Source organism: Lontra canadensis, unplaced genomic scaffold (genome assembly GCF_010015895.1).
Source record: "Lontra canadensis isolate GAN:19392208 unplaced genomic scaffold, GSC_riverotter_1.0 scaffold66, whole genome shotgun sequence".
NCBI lineage: Eukaryota > Metazoa > Chordata > Mammalia > Carnivora > Mustelidae > Lontra > Lontra canadensis.
Window position 1 is genome coordinate 3,325,719 of NW_022631060.1, and position 15,131 is coordinate 3,340,849.

The window sequence follows — 15,131 nt, forward strand, 5'->3', positions numbered from 1 at the left end:
GGGATGCGAGCCAGTGTTCTGCAGATGGCTTCTTGGGGGAGATAGTCAGAAGTCACTTGCTGGTGACTTCAAAATGGGAGGAAAGTAGGGTTCCCTTTGGTCAAGGGCATGGGGTGAGCATAGGAAGTCCCTGGCCAGGAGCTGGGGAAATGGGTTCTGTGCCGATGGTGTGAGCTATCTGAGTCAACACCAGTAGTGGGCCAGTTGGGGGTGTGTGCAGTAGGGGCAGGCCAGGGACTGTCTCTGGTGGAGGCAGGAGCAGATACCAGGTGATCTAAACACAGAGATGAGAGGGCCCCAGGAGTCACAGCATGCCTGTGTTGCTGGCAGGGTTTTGAGGCAGGGACAGGGCAAATCACTGATCCCCAGGCCTCCAGATCTACAGAAGCAGGGCTAGAAGCAGGTGACCTCCCTCCCAGTCCTGGTCCTGTTTCCCTGCTCAAGGCTGGTGAGGATGTCATTCTAGGTGCCCTTTGTCAGCCATGAGGTCAGTGCTACCAGAGAAACAGCAGCACGGGGAGGCTGGTAGCCCTTGAGCATCTATTGGATCCTACAATGGCCTAAAAATTCTTAGGGAACATGGGGAGTATATGCACAAGGGAAACACTGAGTCCCCAGATGTTCTAGGAGGTGGGGTGGGTCATCATAATTTCAGCTCTGTCCACTTTGCCCTGGAAATCCTGCTGTCTGAGCTGCTGTGAGCTGTCCCAGGGCTTTGTGGCTTTTTCAGGGGAGCCCTGGTCTCCCGATCCTCTCCAGGTTGCCCTGATTCAGCTAGAGCCCTAGGGTCCCACCTGGAAGACAATGTGTATGCCTCAGAGGTGTGGACTTTCCATGAAGGATGAGGGGCTGGGGGGCTGAGTCAGCTGCAGGGGAAAGAGTAATGGGCAGTGTACCAGGAGACAAATGTGACCAAGCAAGCACAGCTACAGCAGGGCATGGCCGGTGCCCTGACTCCTGCCACCTGTGGATGCTAATAGGGCTGTCTTTTCCATCCCCACTGGCTTCCTTGCAATAACCTCCCTTGCTGACCCAGTGATCGGAAGGATATCCTTGTCTCTTCCTGACTGTGACCCCTAAACTGCCTTCCATTCCTCCTCTCACATCGTTCCTACCAGGATTCTTTTTCTCCTCCCCCTTCACCTTCTCTCTTCTCTTTTCAGGCCAGGAGGGAGGAGAAGAAGTCAGGCCTTGGGGGTGCCAGAGGCTCAAGTCTCAGAGCCTTACAACTCGGGGCAGAGGGGTCAGGTCTGTGCATTCCGGAGCCAGATTGTCTGCATTCAAACCCTGACTCCACAATTTACTGAACTTGGTGAATCTGGGCAAGTGACTTAACCACTCTGTGCCTTGATTTTCTGGGCTGCAAGATGGGGATGACAATAGGCCTTATCTCTAGAAGGTTACTGGGAAGATTAAACGAATCAGTGTATGCAAAGTGCTTAGGACAGTGCTTGGCACCAAAGTAGCCCTCAGTGCTGGCGCTCTCTGGTTGGGTTCTACCCTCCCCTTTCCCTCCTCCCTTGTCTCCACTAGCCCGGGGCCCTGGAGGAGGCAGAAGAGCAAAGAATATCCACGGAGGATGGTGGTGGGAAGGATTCCGGGAACGAGTGGGCGGAACATCCAGCAGAGGAGCTGGAAGTAGCAAACTGGTTTTGAGTTTGGACTCTGCTGGAGTCTAGGGGAGCTGGGGCCAGCCTCCTGACGTCACATCCTCTGTGGTGCTTGTTCTCCCGCTTTGCTGCTGGAGTTTCTCATTGGCCCTTGCGGGGGGGAGGAGCCTGAAACAAAGCCTCTGATTGGCTGCTTTCATTCAGACTCTTCTCAGTTTCCAGCCTGATAGGGAGGGGTGGAGCGTAAGATATTTAAAACTCACAGAAATATTTGAATAGGGTAGAGAAGAAAGGAGGGAAGAGGGTGGGAAGTAGGGGTGGGGGAGCGGGTCCAGGTAAAAGATTCTTCTCCAGTTTTCTGTGATGGTTTATAAAGTCCTGGGGGTTGAGGGCAGGGGACTGGACTGTATGAATTTGGGGCCGCTGGCTGATGTGGAGTGGCTATTACATTTGAGACGAGAGAGATAAAAAGAGATGTTGCACACAAACCTTTTAATGACGCGGTCTTGGTGAAGTCTGTTCAGGGCGGGAGACCCCTGGGAGGTGGTTTCCTGAACCACAGCCTTGAACTGCCCTGGGCCGCCATTTCCCCTTTCCCTTCCCGGAGTGGGTGGCTCAGGACCTGCAGGACCCTCACTCCCTTTCGGGCTCTGTGAGGCCCCGTCTCAGTGCTCAGAGTACATTCTCTCGTGCTGAGGCCTGGAGTGGGACCATCTGCTTCTGCTGCTCTTGCTCCTGCCGCCTTGGCTTTCCTCTCCTCCTGGGGGGCAGGAGAGCAGCGTCCTGGGTATGCAGTGTCCAGGCCAGGGCTAGGAGCTGGGGGCTACCAGGGGGCTCTCTACTCAGCCGCGCCCAACTACCATTCTCTCTGCCCCATCTATTGCTCCCTGGGCCAGGACCCCCAGGAAGGACTCAAGGAGACCCCAGCCAACTGGGGAAGTGGACAAAGAGCTCTGGCCTGAATGGGTTTGAGTCTCCGTGCCACCCCTGCCTGGCCGTGTGAACCGGGGTAAGTCCCTGCTCCCACCTGCTCTCCATGTCCTGCACCGTGTCTGGCAGGGGCTGGCCCAGGGTCTCTGGCAGGAGGGCAGTGACAGCGCTGGCGGCCACAGGGACCGCGCCGTAGATGAAGAGAGGCACGGAGGGGTAGAGCTCAGCGGTCATGCTCACCAGTGGGCTCACGATGCTGCCCACACGGGCCATGGTGCTGCCCATTCCCATGCCCGTCTGCCTGTGGGGCCCAAGGTGTGGTGGTGTCAGTCACTGCCCTAGCGTGAATGCTGAGGTCCCAGCTGAATTCAGGGTCAGGGCAGCTCAGGCTGAAGCCTCCCCCCCCACCCCCCACCCCCACCCCTTTGATAGCAAGTGAATTTGGCATTTGTTTCGGAGATTAAAAACAGACAAATAACAAAAACAGGCTGGGAAGGGCTCTGGCCAGAGAATCAGGAGACTGAATTTTGCCTCTGGCCTTAACTGGCTATGCGACCAGAGGAAGAGTCCCTTCTCCTCTCTGGCCCTCAGTTTCCTGAGCTGTCAAATGAGACAGTTAAGTTAGGCCAGTGGTTCTCAGATCTCCTAGGGGATTTTGAGTTAGAATTGTCCCAGCCCACACAGTCCTATTGGATTAGAATCCCCAGGGGACAGGACCCGGAAGCTGCATATTAAGAGTATGTTAAGAACATTCTCTGAGGGAACCGAGGTTAAAAACCTTGACTCAGGAGACAGACTGCTTGGGTTCAAATCCAAGCTTCCTCACTTACAAGCTGTGTGACATGGGGCAAGTCACCTGATCTTTCTGTGGCTCAGTTTTCTCATTGGTAAAATGGGAATGGTCACGGTACCTACCTTATAGGTGTATCATGAAGATTCAATGAGTTGATACTTATAAAAAGTTTAAGACGATGCCTGGTGCGTAGTAAGTATTTTATACTGTTGTTCTTTCCCCTGAAATCCTCTAAGGGCACAGGACAGCAGCCATGACCCTGCTCAGTCCCAGCAGCCTAAGGAAGCCGGGCCATTCTTTGACATCTCATGGGAATTTTGCGACCCATTTTTAACATAGACACGTGTTTCTTGTTTCTCAATGCAAAAATGCACCCCCCCCCTTTTGGCACTCGAAAAGCAATGCTGGGTTTATCTGTACAGCCACCAAGCACAAGCAGTATTAAATGTGGCTTTTGTGATAAGAAATTACTTTCCCGTTTGGTCTTTGGTTTCAGACATACTTTGGTTACAGACACACTTAGCTTATAGATGAAATTTAGGTTTGGTGGCTGCTTCTAACTTGTGATTTAGATCAAGGTGGGTGCGGGGTGGGGGGACCTCAATGAATTGCCTCTGAGATGTGTCTTCTTGGCTCTCTACCTGTCCCAGCTGGTGACTCCTTTTGAGATCTTTTCCTTGGATCAGGTAAGGGCTTAGCGGGCAGGTGTATCTGTGTTAGCCACGAAGTGTGTACTGAGCTTGCACAGATGGGGGCTGAGAGGGGGTCTTGACTATGCATGCTGGGCGGTGTCCTCTGGGGTCTGACCTATGTGTGTGGGGATGTCTTGTCTCAAGGCCCCTCCCACTAGGCTCCTACTCACCGGATCACTGTGGGGTAGAGCTCCCCAGTATAGAGGAAGATGCAGTTGAAGGAGGCAGCCAGGCAGCCTTTTCCCAGCACAGCAAGGGAGGTTCGGACAATGGACTGATCTAGAGAGAAAGGAAGGAGTCAGTGGGAGTTTGGGAGTGGGGCATGAGAATCTGGGGATAGGGGTAAGGATGAAGGACCAAGGTACTTGTGGGTGCTCACCCTGGGGTACCACCCCATTGACCAGGATGCAGATGCCTGCCAGCAGCAGTGAGGCCATCTGGGCAGGCCGGCGGCCCAGAGAGTTGATGACAAGGAAGCCCACCAGCTTGGCAGGCAGGTCCACAGCACCAAAAATCACCTGGATTAGGTAGATGTTCACGCCAAAGCCCTGCAGGTCCATGACCAGCCCGTAGTAGGCAAAACTAGTGGCAAACCTAGTGGGGGAGGGACGTGGGGTATGGAGTTGGTTAGGAAGGGTTAAAGGGGGGGGATTGCTCTTCAACATAGGGGTGAGCTACACTGTGACCCTGCTTCAGAAGCTAGAATTTGCCTTGGCTAATCTGTCTTCAAGCATTTAGTCAAAGTGCAGAGTAGACCTCCAAGACCCCAAATTTCTCAACCTTCTGATAACTAGTATCTCCCAATATATTAGGGGATTTTTCACTTAGTTGAATGTAAAATTCATATAGTCTTAGTCTTTATCTTATCTATTGATGCCAGGCTGAGGGCAGGTGGATTTTCAAGGCACATCTTTAGAGTCAAGGTGTTAGGAAATGCCAAAGCTTTGCAGACCTAGGCCTGGTTCTGGGATGGTTGTGCTTCTTATGTTGTCTGGAGCCCACAGAATGAAGCTCAGGTTATTGGATAGGACCCAGAACCTGGAGTAAATCCCAAATCGGAACCAAAACACTCACTGGTAGAATTGTTGACTGCGCTTTTCCTAACTGTCATGGCGTTATTCTGGTGATGGGCTCAGGAGGGGAGCATATCAGAAGGATTATGGGGAATGTTGCAACCAGAAAGGAACATTTTTGGCTGATACCAGCCTTGGTCAACGTGTCCTTTTGGAGATGAGTTCTAGGAATCTTATTGTCCATGCTTGTGCTTCTGGCAGGCCCTGATCAGGCAAGATCAGGAAAGTCTCCAAATGTTTTGCAAGCCAGACTAGTCTCTGCCTTCAAGATGTAATTCTATTGACTTTGGGGCTGATCCCAATCCTGAGGAGGTGTTTCCATATTGCGACGGAGTGGATTAAAGGAGAAGATGGAGAGACGGAAGCCCAGTGTGGCTACCGGAAGTGAACTGAGGGGAGGTCGTCTGGTTCTTCAAGATCGTCCCTGGTGGAGGATTACGGCCCCTCATGGCAGGTCCGCTGACTTTTCCTCCCTTCTGTCTGGCCTCTTCCACCCACTGCGTCCACTCTCTCCCCAACCAGCCTCCTGTCTCTTGGTCTGTCTCTGTCTATCTTTCTATGGCTCGGTCTGTCTGGGCCTACCACAACATGGAGAGGCAGAGGAAGAGGTGGCGAAGGGCGGGGCAGCGCAGCAACTCCAAGGCGGAAGCTTGGCCTTTGCCCATGGTCAGCTCCTTTTGCAGACTGGCCCGGAGCACCTGCCAGGATGGGCAGGGCTCAGGGCCTGGACTCCTCCAGAAACTCCTCCCAGCCTAACCCCTTACTCAGGGAAGCCCTCTGAGACCTGGGTTCGGGGTTTGAGGGTAGAATCCTCGTGGGGTGTCATGGGAGGCCTTGGGGGGGTCTCACCTCCATACTTAGCTTGGTCCCCTCTTCTCGCTTCCCATTGATCCAGGCCACTCTCTGCAGGGCCCTGAGGGTGAGGTCTAGCCTCCCGGAGGAGGAGTACCAGCGGGCTGACTCGATGAAGAACCTGGGAGCGGGAGGGTGGGGGTAGGTGTCAATATGGCTTCCATTCCCTTTGGCTGGGCTGGGGGCAAAGGGTGGGCTTCCCAGGGGCCTGCAGTGGGATTTCATTTCAGGCTGGGAACCCAGGGGTTTTGCCAAATCCCTCTCTCTAGGACCATAAGACAGCGACCAGCTTCGTGATGACCTATTCCCAAACCCAGAAGCTCAGCTTTGGGGTCTTGGGTAAAGGCAGCAACACAGGCAGGTTGGAGAGCCAGGGGAGAGCTGAAGAACTATATTCCCGGGGTGGAGGGGAGGGGGTAAATCCTTCCTCCCACAGCCTCAGTTCTCCCATCTGTCACACGGAGGCACTGGGCTGGGTTTGACCTTCTGGCCTTGACCTTCTCTGATTCTGTGTGTTGGAGTGTGCTGTGGGATCTGGGGGATGTCTTGTCCCTTGCAGCCCTCTGGGCAGCCCTTGGGTACCCCTGCCCACCCTGGGCCCCACACACCAGGAGTAGATGAAGAAGGCGAAAAAAGGCACGGAGACCAGGAGCTGCAGGTGGCGCCAGTGGGGCACGGCCAAGGCCACACCGGCCAGGAGAAACTGGCCCAGGCTGTAGACATAGCCAGTCAGGGTGCCCACACAAGCCCGCGTGTGGATGGGCATCCATTCCACATCTGGAAAGAAGGTGAGAACAGAGTGGTGCTGTTGACTGGGTTGCCCAGCAGGTCGACACCCCTGGGCTGGGCAAAGACCCCTCTCTCCACCCAAACTTTGATCTGTCCCAGGGCTCAGTGGAAGACACGTCGAATGAGGATGTGTGCCATGATGGGGGAAGTGGGGGACTTTCGGTGGAGGAAGGAAGGGGGAAATGGGTTTGGAATCCCTAAGAATTGTCCCCGCCACTCCCCCACTCTGTCTTGCTGCTCCCCAACCTACTGTCCTGGCGAGCGTCCCTTTTCCCTTCAGAGCCTCTCTGACCACTCAGTGCTGGCTTTCCTCAGCATGGGCCGATTTGGTGGCCAGAGCAGCTCATGAACCATCCTGGTTCATCCCTGACCCCCAATCCATAGATTCCCTTCTGGGCTTGAGGGACGACCTTGGGTAAATCCTTGCCCTTCTCCCTAGTCTCAGGTTCCTCCTTGAAAAATGAACATTGATGGCTCATGGACAGACCATGCTCAGGCCATAAATGTCTTTGGTCTACATGATGCTGGCTTGCCCCATGTTAAAAACATGGAATTAATTTCCAACATTACAAAATTGGGATATTTTACATTAATAAAGAGAAGAGGGTAAGATCTGACAGCCCTGACCCTTCTTGCTTGAGCAGCTGAGTGGTTGTGGCCCCTCTGGATGGGGCTGTGACCCTCCTTTGTCTAAAGTCCTCAGCATTCCCTAATGCCTTTTGTACCCAGTCAGCTTCAGTCATTTATGGGAACAGCCTGGCCCTAAAAATGGAGTTTGCAATCACGCCTAAATGAGAGGTCAGGATGGTATGAGTCCAGGGAAGAAGGCTGTTAGGTTGGCTGCCCAGACGAGGGCAGGTGGGACTCAGGAGGGGTTGGCTGGGAGAGGGAGCCGGAAAGGGGCTGCTGGGTTGGGGGTCAGAGAGGAGTGGGTAGAGGCCCGCCCTGCCCTCCCGGCCTCCCTCACTCAGTGTCATGCAGTTGAGAGCGATGCCAGCCAGCGACATGCCGGAAAGGAGCCGGAAGGCACAGTAGACGGGGAAGTTGGGAGCGAAGGCTGCGCAGGTTCCTGACACGGCCGTCTGCAGATAGTTCAAGATCAGCAACTTCCGGCGGCCCAGCCTGGGGTGGGGGAGGGGAGAACAGCAGCAGGGATCCTGAGGGCTGACCGTGCCAGGACGGGTAGGGAGAGGGGTGCCTGCCCTGGAGGAGGCTCTGGGCTGGGGCGGGGGTCTTTTGAGGGCCTGTGCTGTATCCTGAGGCTGGCCCTGTAGGTCCTCAGACCAGCCCCAGGGGTTCAAGGCCAACTTCCCACCTGGTTCCCATGAGCCCAGCTGAGGCCCAGGCCCAGCCCGGCCCTGTGGCTCTGCCCAGGACTGACCTGTCTGCCAGGCAGCCGAACACCATGGCTCCAAGAAGCACCCCTACCATGTACAAGGACTGGGCCAGCTGGCGTAAGGCCCTGTTAGAGCACACGAGGTCCCACTGTGGGGAGAGGGGGCAAGGGTCAGGCCGAGATGAGCCTGGGCTGCGGGGCTCCCCTTACCCTCCCTTGGGCTGGCCCTCTGAGGCCTATGCCACCCTCTTCCCCTGACATTTCCCTTTGCTGTTTGCTTCCCCGGTCCCGGTAGCCGAGAGACTTTTCTTGACTCTGACATCCCCCTTTTCCGTAAAGGCCCCCATCTTGATTCCCTTTCTTCATCTTCCTATCTTGGCCTTTGGAGAATCTGGGACAATCTGTGTGTGTGTATGTGTGCATCTGTCTGCCTGTCTCAGAGGGGAAGGCAAGTCTGGCTGGCCTCTGGAGCTGGGGGCCCAGGTGTCCTCACCTCGGTCACGATGGTGGATGGGAAGGTGCTGTTGTCATAGATCCAGCCATTGGTGCACGGCTCTGTGGCCCCCGTGCCGTTGGTCTCTGTGCCGTTGGGAAAAGGTGGTCCCTGTCGGGGGACAGTGAGGAGGAGGCAGGACTCGAGCTGCCCCTGCCCATCCCGGGGCAGCCAGGCCTCCAGCTCCCCATCCTGGCTGAGGTTGGCGTTGGCAGGAGGGCGGCAGTGGTGGGGAGGGATGGCCGCGGTGAAGTTCTGCAGGGTGTTGTGGGAGGCCATCAGGAGCAGCGGGAGGACCACCAGCGTGACCTGGATCTGCTGGAAGCGGCCGACACCCCCCACCTGCTGCAGGAGGTCGTTGAAGGCCATGGGGCCGGGCCGGCCAAGCGGCTGGGAGCTGAGGACTTCTGTCTGGGTGTCCCTGAGCCTGCCGTCCTTAGCTGGAGCACAGAAGCAGCTGTTGCCTCTGCAGCTGAGTTGTTCCTAGAGCCGAATTGGAGCTGGCTCTGTGGGGGGACAGGAGCCTGGCTGGCTGCCCCTCCTTCCTTCGCTCTCTCCGTCTTCTGTCCCTCCCTTTCCCTTGAGCCTCCCCTCACTTGGGGGTGGGGTGCTCAGCTTTCAGGGTCTGCCATAGCCCTGACCCCTGCATGGGCAGGATTTAATCCTTGGCCTGGAGGGAATGAGTTAAAGTGTGACTTGGTATCAGAAGGATTAACCCTCTGAGTGTCCTTGTGTCAGTGGAAATTCTCCAAGTGGGTATAAAGGGCAGGAGAGTGGACTGGAATCGGGGTGGTGAGAGGGGAGGTACTGGGAGGGCGTGTCCAGACATCCGGGGGCCAGAGGGGGCCAGGTGGGACCTTACTGTCTTCGTTTTAGTGAGAAGACTGGGCTCTGGGAAGTGTGGTAGCCTCTTGAAAGGATTCTGTCCTTTTTAGTGGACAGGATCCAAGCAGTCTGTCTTTGAGACGGGTTGCCAGAGAAAATACAGAACTCTCAGTGTCGGATCAACAAATACATTTCATTGTAGTGTAAGTATATCCCTAATATTATGCGGGACACACTTATACTAAAAAAAATCATTCACTGGTCTGAAATTCAGATTTAACTGGGCATCCTGTATTCTTATGTGCTAAAATTGGCAACCCCAGTCTCTGGTCTCCTGGGGACAGCTCAAATCTCATGGGACCACAGCTTTGTTCAGATGGAAGTAACTAAAGAGGTTGGAGGCTACTTTTGAAGGAGTGGGACCTAAGACCAACATTCGTACATGATCTAGATCGATTCTTTCAGGGTCTCAGCTTTTACCTTCTGGCTTTTTCTGTTTCCAAAATTTTCCTTTTGTCTTATCTCTGTCCATAATTTGTTTTTGTTTTAATTTTTTCAGTTGAGCATGAACTTATTTTATTTGCAGCCATAACTCAAAGACAATCACTTGTTTTCCTCCAGTGGTTTGGCTGCTGAGCCCCAATCATCCAAGATCAGGGAAGGGCCGAGTTCTGGTTGGGTGGGCTTCTGTGAGTTCTGACTGGCTGGATCCTGGGTTGGGAATGCCAATAGAGCCAGTGGCAACTTCTTGCTTTTACTGAATTGAATTTTTTTTTTTTCTAAAGTAGGCCCCATACCCAGGGCAGAGTCCAGTGAGGGTCTTGAACTCACAACCCTGAGATCAAGACCTGAGCTGAAATCAAGATGCTTAATTGACTGAGCCACACAGACACCTCAACAACTTCTTGCTTTTAATTTGCATAGTGCATGGTATAGGAAACGTGGACTCTGAGTCAGTTTACTTGGGTCTAAATCCAACCAAAAAATGTCTCCAGACATTACCTTAAGAGACGTCTCAGACTTATTTTGAATAATGATCAATCCCATACCTGCTTGGCCAAGGATATTCCAGGCATATAGATGACTTCTACCAAAATACTTCCAAGAATGCACATGCTCTTATTGGAGTAGGGGAAATGTTTGCAAGGTGAGGAGGAGAACTCCTCTTCCTCCACGTTCTGCTAGACTACAGCAGAGTAGTTTGGACCCTGAAGCATGGCAACCCTTGTGCTTCCCAGACATACCTAGCCAGTTTTGCCATTGGAGGAGCCATATCAGGACCCTGACTTTCCTGGGTCCAGGCCAACACTCTTCTCTACCATGTTCTAACTCAATTGTTGATTTGAGGTTTCATGCCAGACTCTTTTTTGTGGGGTATTTCCATTTGGGGTCTCTGGCCGTCCCTCCCTCTTTCCTGCCTTCTATGGGCTGTCTGTCCATCCCACTTTACCAGGTTCTTTGGCATATGTCTGAACAGCATAGATGGTTAGGGTTCTGGAGTTTTGTGGGACATATCCAAGCCCCATAAGAATTAGCTGATGCAAAGGGCTGTGAAGAGAGGGAGTATTTCTCAGTTCTCCCAGGCATAAATCTCCAAGTCTTATTGTTGAGGGGAAGCAGTTTTATTTCTGACTTCTCCTGTAAGGACTCAGGATGCCCTGCCATCGCTGTACAGTTTACGCAAGATACAATCTCGTGTATGAAGTTGGGAGGGTGTTTACTATCTTTTGAGGCGCTGGGATACGTGAAGTCTTAGACTGTTTCAGACCTGTTTTGTCTAACTTCAAAGCCAGGTTGTTTCCTGCAGGTTTAGAGGTGAGAAATGCCCGGCTAAAGACATCTTAGGGCTCATCCAGTCTCATGTACAGAAAAGAATAGGGAGGCCCAGAGAGGGATGTAACTCAGCCCAGCCTCTCTCCCCCCACCCAGTGTTGGTTCTGGGCTGGGACCCAGTGGGTGTCCAGATGCCTGACAACGTTCTCCAGGCCAAGGTATATAAGAACCTTGTGGCCTGGGGATGTGAAGACAGCTGGACAAACAGCTTGGGGGCTCTGGGGCCAATCTCCTGCCAGGACTTGGTGCCCTCGTGGGGGCGTGGGAGGAGTGTTGAGGGCAGTGGGGGAGATGGCGGTCCTACAAGCACCTTCCCTTTTTGAGCATGCGCCCAACCCTGCTTTTGAGAAGAGCCCCCTCCCTAGGGCCTGACCAGCTCCAAGCCAAGCTGATCCCGGAAAAGGCTCTGGAGACTCCAGGGACTCCATTGTGGTTGGCTCCTGGGATCATCTGTCTAGCAAGGAGACTTCCCACCAGCCCCCCAGCTCCTGGAGGGTTTCTGGATGGAAGTGCTCCCGTGGCGCATGATTGGCAGAATGAGAAATATCCTTTAGGGACATTCTGAGTCATTAAACACTCAGAGTTGGACTCCCTGGACTGACTGGAATGTGGACTTCAGTTCTGGCCATGCTCACCCAGAAGGGGTCAAATCTGGGACTTCTGATTGGCCAAGTGCCACAGAACCACATACCATCAGACAAATGCTGTCGCTCACATGAAAACTTCTCATTGTACAGCCCACCAGGGCTCAGAGTAGGCAAGGGATTTGTCCTTGATCACACAGCAGACCCATCTAGATCTCAGCCCTCTTGATTCCATTGCTCTTTCTATCATGTTAACAGCCATCACATATCTCAGATTTTCTGAGACATCCAGGTTTTTTTTTTTTATAATTTTATTCTGTTAAATGGGATTTAAACTGTGTCACTACATGCGATTTTGATTTTGGTTGTTTTGTGAGGTTTTTCAGATAAATGATTTACAGGTCAGAGGAAATGCTTTTGCTCAGATCACAAGTCCTAAGTGTGAGTTTGAAATGAATGGCCTGGGGAGAAGTCAGGCAAACTCCAAGTGCCTACACCAGGCACATGGCAACACTCTGAGCAAGGAGCTAAACTGTGAATTGTATGTCTCATGGCCTGGTTACCCTGGGCAACGAATGGTGCAGAAATTAGAAATTCATCCCAAACTGCTATGGAAAGCCTGGACAGGAGGCGAGTAACCAATGCAGTGGCTCAGCACGACGATTCTGCCCAAGAGAGGTGCTCCATATTGGATGACAAGTCCCTGAGCCAGTTGGAGGCTGAGTTCAGGGACTGAGAGCAGGCAGTAGGGAAAGCAGGAGGAGCCAGAGCTCTAGAGGACCAGCAGAGATGGAAAAGGTGGAATCCAAGCTGGGGACTTGGGAACGGCAAGAAGAATGGGCCGTGTGCATCCTGACCGGCACCCCGGTTCACCAGGTGTCCTGACCACGTGACTGGGAAGCACTTTCACGGGCATCTTCCTTTCACCTTCCTGCGTGTCTTCACAATAAACACCCTGAAACAGCTCAGGAATGGTTACGGCCAGGACATCCTGGGAGCCACCCTGAATTCTGGACAGCTGAAAGTTGGAGGAGGGGGATGGCGGGGCTAGTGTTCCTACCTAGGCCAGTTTTCCTCCCTTCAGGCTGAGCCCCAGCCAAGCCACCCCGTGGCCCACTGAGCCCCAGCCAAGTGCATTGGGGGATGGGTGGGAGCCATCAAGGGCTGGGTGTGTACTAAAGGCAGGGGGTAAGGGGAGGCTGGTGCAGTCTGGGAACTGACAGGAGTGGAATGAGGCTACATTGCAGGTGGGAGGTGGAGGTATTGAAACTGAAGCCAGTGGAGGCAGGTTGGGACCTGAGCGGGTTGGGGTCTGAGTGGGACCGGCCTTGTAACAAGAGTGTAAACTTCATCCCACTGGGAAGTCACTGAAATGTTGAAGCAGGGGGGTGTAACACGCTCTCTCTCCTGTTTAGTAAGCTCTCTTCCAAACATCTAAATACAGATTTGAGAATAGTGGATTCTGCGGCTGGCGGTCGCGGCCCTGGAGTGTTTCTGAGTTGTCTGATTGGTGGCCGTGACCTGCTGCTGAGGGCTTGAGCTCAGCCTGTCCCAACGGAGATGTGCTAATAGGGTAAAACGCACCCCAGACTCTGAAGACTTACTATGGACTGAAAGCTGTAAAATACTTTTATCGATAACTTTTATATTGATTACATGTTGAAATGGTAATATGTGGATATCTGGGGCTAAATAAAATATATTATTATTATCATATATACACACACTTAAAATTAATTTTACCTCTTTTTAAGAACGAGCTACTAGGAACTTCAAATCACGTAAGTGGCTTGCATTCCATTTCCACCGGACATCCCTGGCAAGGGATGGCTGAGGAAGGGGTCTTAGGAAAGAATTCTGGGGAACGTCAGTGTTTAGGAGATGATAGAAGGAGAGGAGCTGCTTTTGGAATTGTTTGGTTTGGAAACATTTGAGTTTAGCTTAAACAAAACAAAAGCTATTCAGAGAATTCAGGATATTTTCTCGAGCTCAGTATATCCAGGGCCGAGGAGGACCTGGGGCCTGGACTCCGTTAGGAATCACTGTGAGGGGCGCCTGGGTGGCTCAGATGGTTAAGTGTCTGCCTTAGGCTCAGGTCATGATCTCCAGGTCCTGGGATTGAGCCCCACGTCCGGCTCCCAGCTCAGTGGGGAGCCTGTTTCTCTCTCTCCCACTCCCCCTTCCTGTGTTCTCTCTGCCTTTCTCTCTCTCATATGAATAAATAAATAAAATCTTAAAAAAAAATCAATGTGAATAGTCTCACCGAGTCTTTTTATCTGGGCCCTCGTGTCTGTGGTTTTCCTTTTCTCGGTGCCCTTTGCTTTGTTCTTTCTCAGCAGCTGGCTTTCTCTGACCCACCAGCGTCTGGGCCTGCCCACCCTCATGCTAACCTGCCTTCCCAGGACAAGGACCACGGCATGGACTAGAACTTCTGTGACTCAGACTCCCAGCCCAGGAGGGAACACGTGATGAATGAGACCTTGTTCAGGAGGGCCGCCTGGTCCAGACAGTCATGACCAGAGGTGGAGGTCATGTAATAGCTCAGTTGGCAGGTTCTGGGGGTGTTGAACTTTGAGGAAGGGGTAGGGGCAGGACGGGTGAAACTACATTTTGTAGCATTTGCTGGAAACCCTCCAGGGGAGTCTGAAGGAGCAGGCACAGTATGGGAGGGAGCCGCACGCCAACTCCCCGCCCCGGCCCTCCCCACCCCCACCGCCTCTCAGAAACCAGGGGATCCAAGTCTGTTGAGAGGCCAGTAACAGGCAGGATGAAAACGCCCTTTGGGTTCAGCTCAGCCCTGGGGGCACTGAGTGACGAAGGCCACAGCTGTCTCAGTGAAGGGAGGAGGCCGGAGAGCAGTTTGAAGATGTACGAGGTTAGAAGGTACAAGCCCGAGAGGCATCCAACTCCTTTATAAAGTTTAGTTGTGAAGGGGAGAAATTTTAAGACGGTGTGGCCCCTGCGGAGAGATACAGTTCCAAGGGGGGCTAGTTGGTTTGGTTCGTTTTTGTTAAGACAGGAGATGTGGGAGCTCATTTGACGTGTGCTGAGAAATGAGCCAGGAGAGAGTGAATGGGTAGAGGAGACCTGAGGGGGAAAACATCCAAAGGCTGCTTTCCTTTGGACTGGGTGCAGAGCCCCAGTGGGAGGACTGACTTCCTGCTGGGATTGGAGGGAACTCAGGGAACATAGAGTGACAATGGTGGCCCTTGGTTATGGCTACGCTTTTTGCATGTACATATGACACAGAGCTGTCCAGGGGCCTGGGTCTGGGCCATGGATCAGAGACCTGGGGCAAGCAGGTGGATTGGATCGGGACTG

At 53.2% G+C, this 15,131-nt stretch overlaps 1 protein-coding gene across 2 annotated transcripts; it reads right to left on the reverse strand.

The window, feature by feature from the left end:
• Positions 1-1,791: 1,791 nt before the first annotated feature.
• Positions 1,792-9,229, reverse strand: SLC22A6 (solute carrier family 22 member 6). Of its 2 annotated transcripts, none has more exons than XM_032879292.1 (10): positions 8,569-9,229; positions 8,121-8,224; positions 7,707-7,861; positions 6,559-6,727; positions 5,948-6,071; positions 5,681-5,796; positions 4,405-4,619; positions 4,196-4,304; positions 2,638-2,841; positions 1,792-2,433 (listed from the first exon to the last, which is right to left on the reverse strand). In XM_032879292.1, the coding sequence occupies exons 1-10, from the start codon at positions 8,935-8,937 to the stop codon at positions 2,283-2,285; spliced, it is 1,716 nt and encodes a 571-aa protein (XP_032735183.1). In that variant the 5' UTR covers positions 8,938-9,229; the 3' UTR covers positions 1,792-2,282. The 2 variants fall into 2 exon arrangements, with proteins under 2 accessions (XP_032735183.1, XP_032735184.1); XM_032879293.1 differs by having other exon boundaries at positions 1,792-2,370; positions 8,569-9,226.
• Between the last annotated feature and the right edge of the window lie 5,902 nt (positions 9,230-15,131).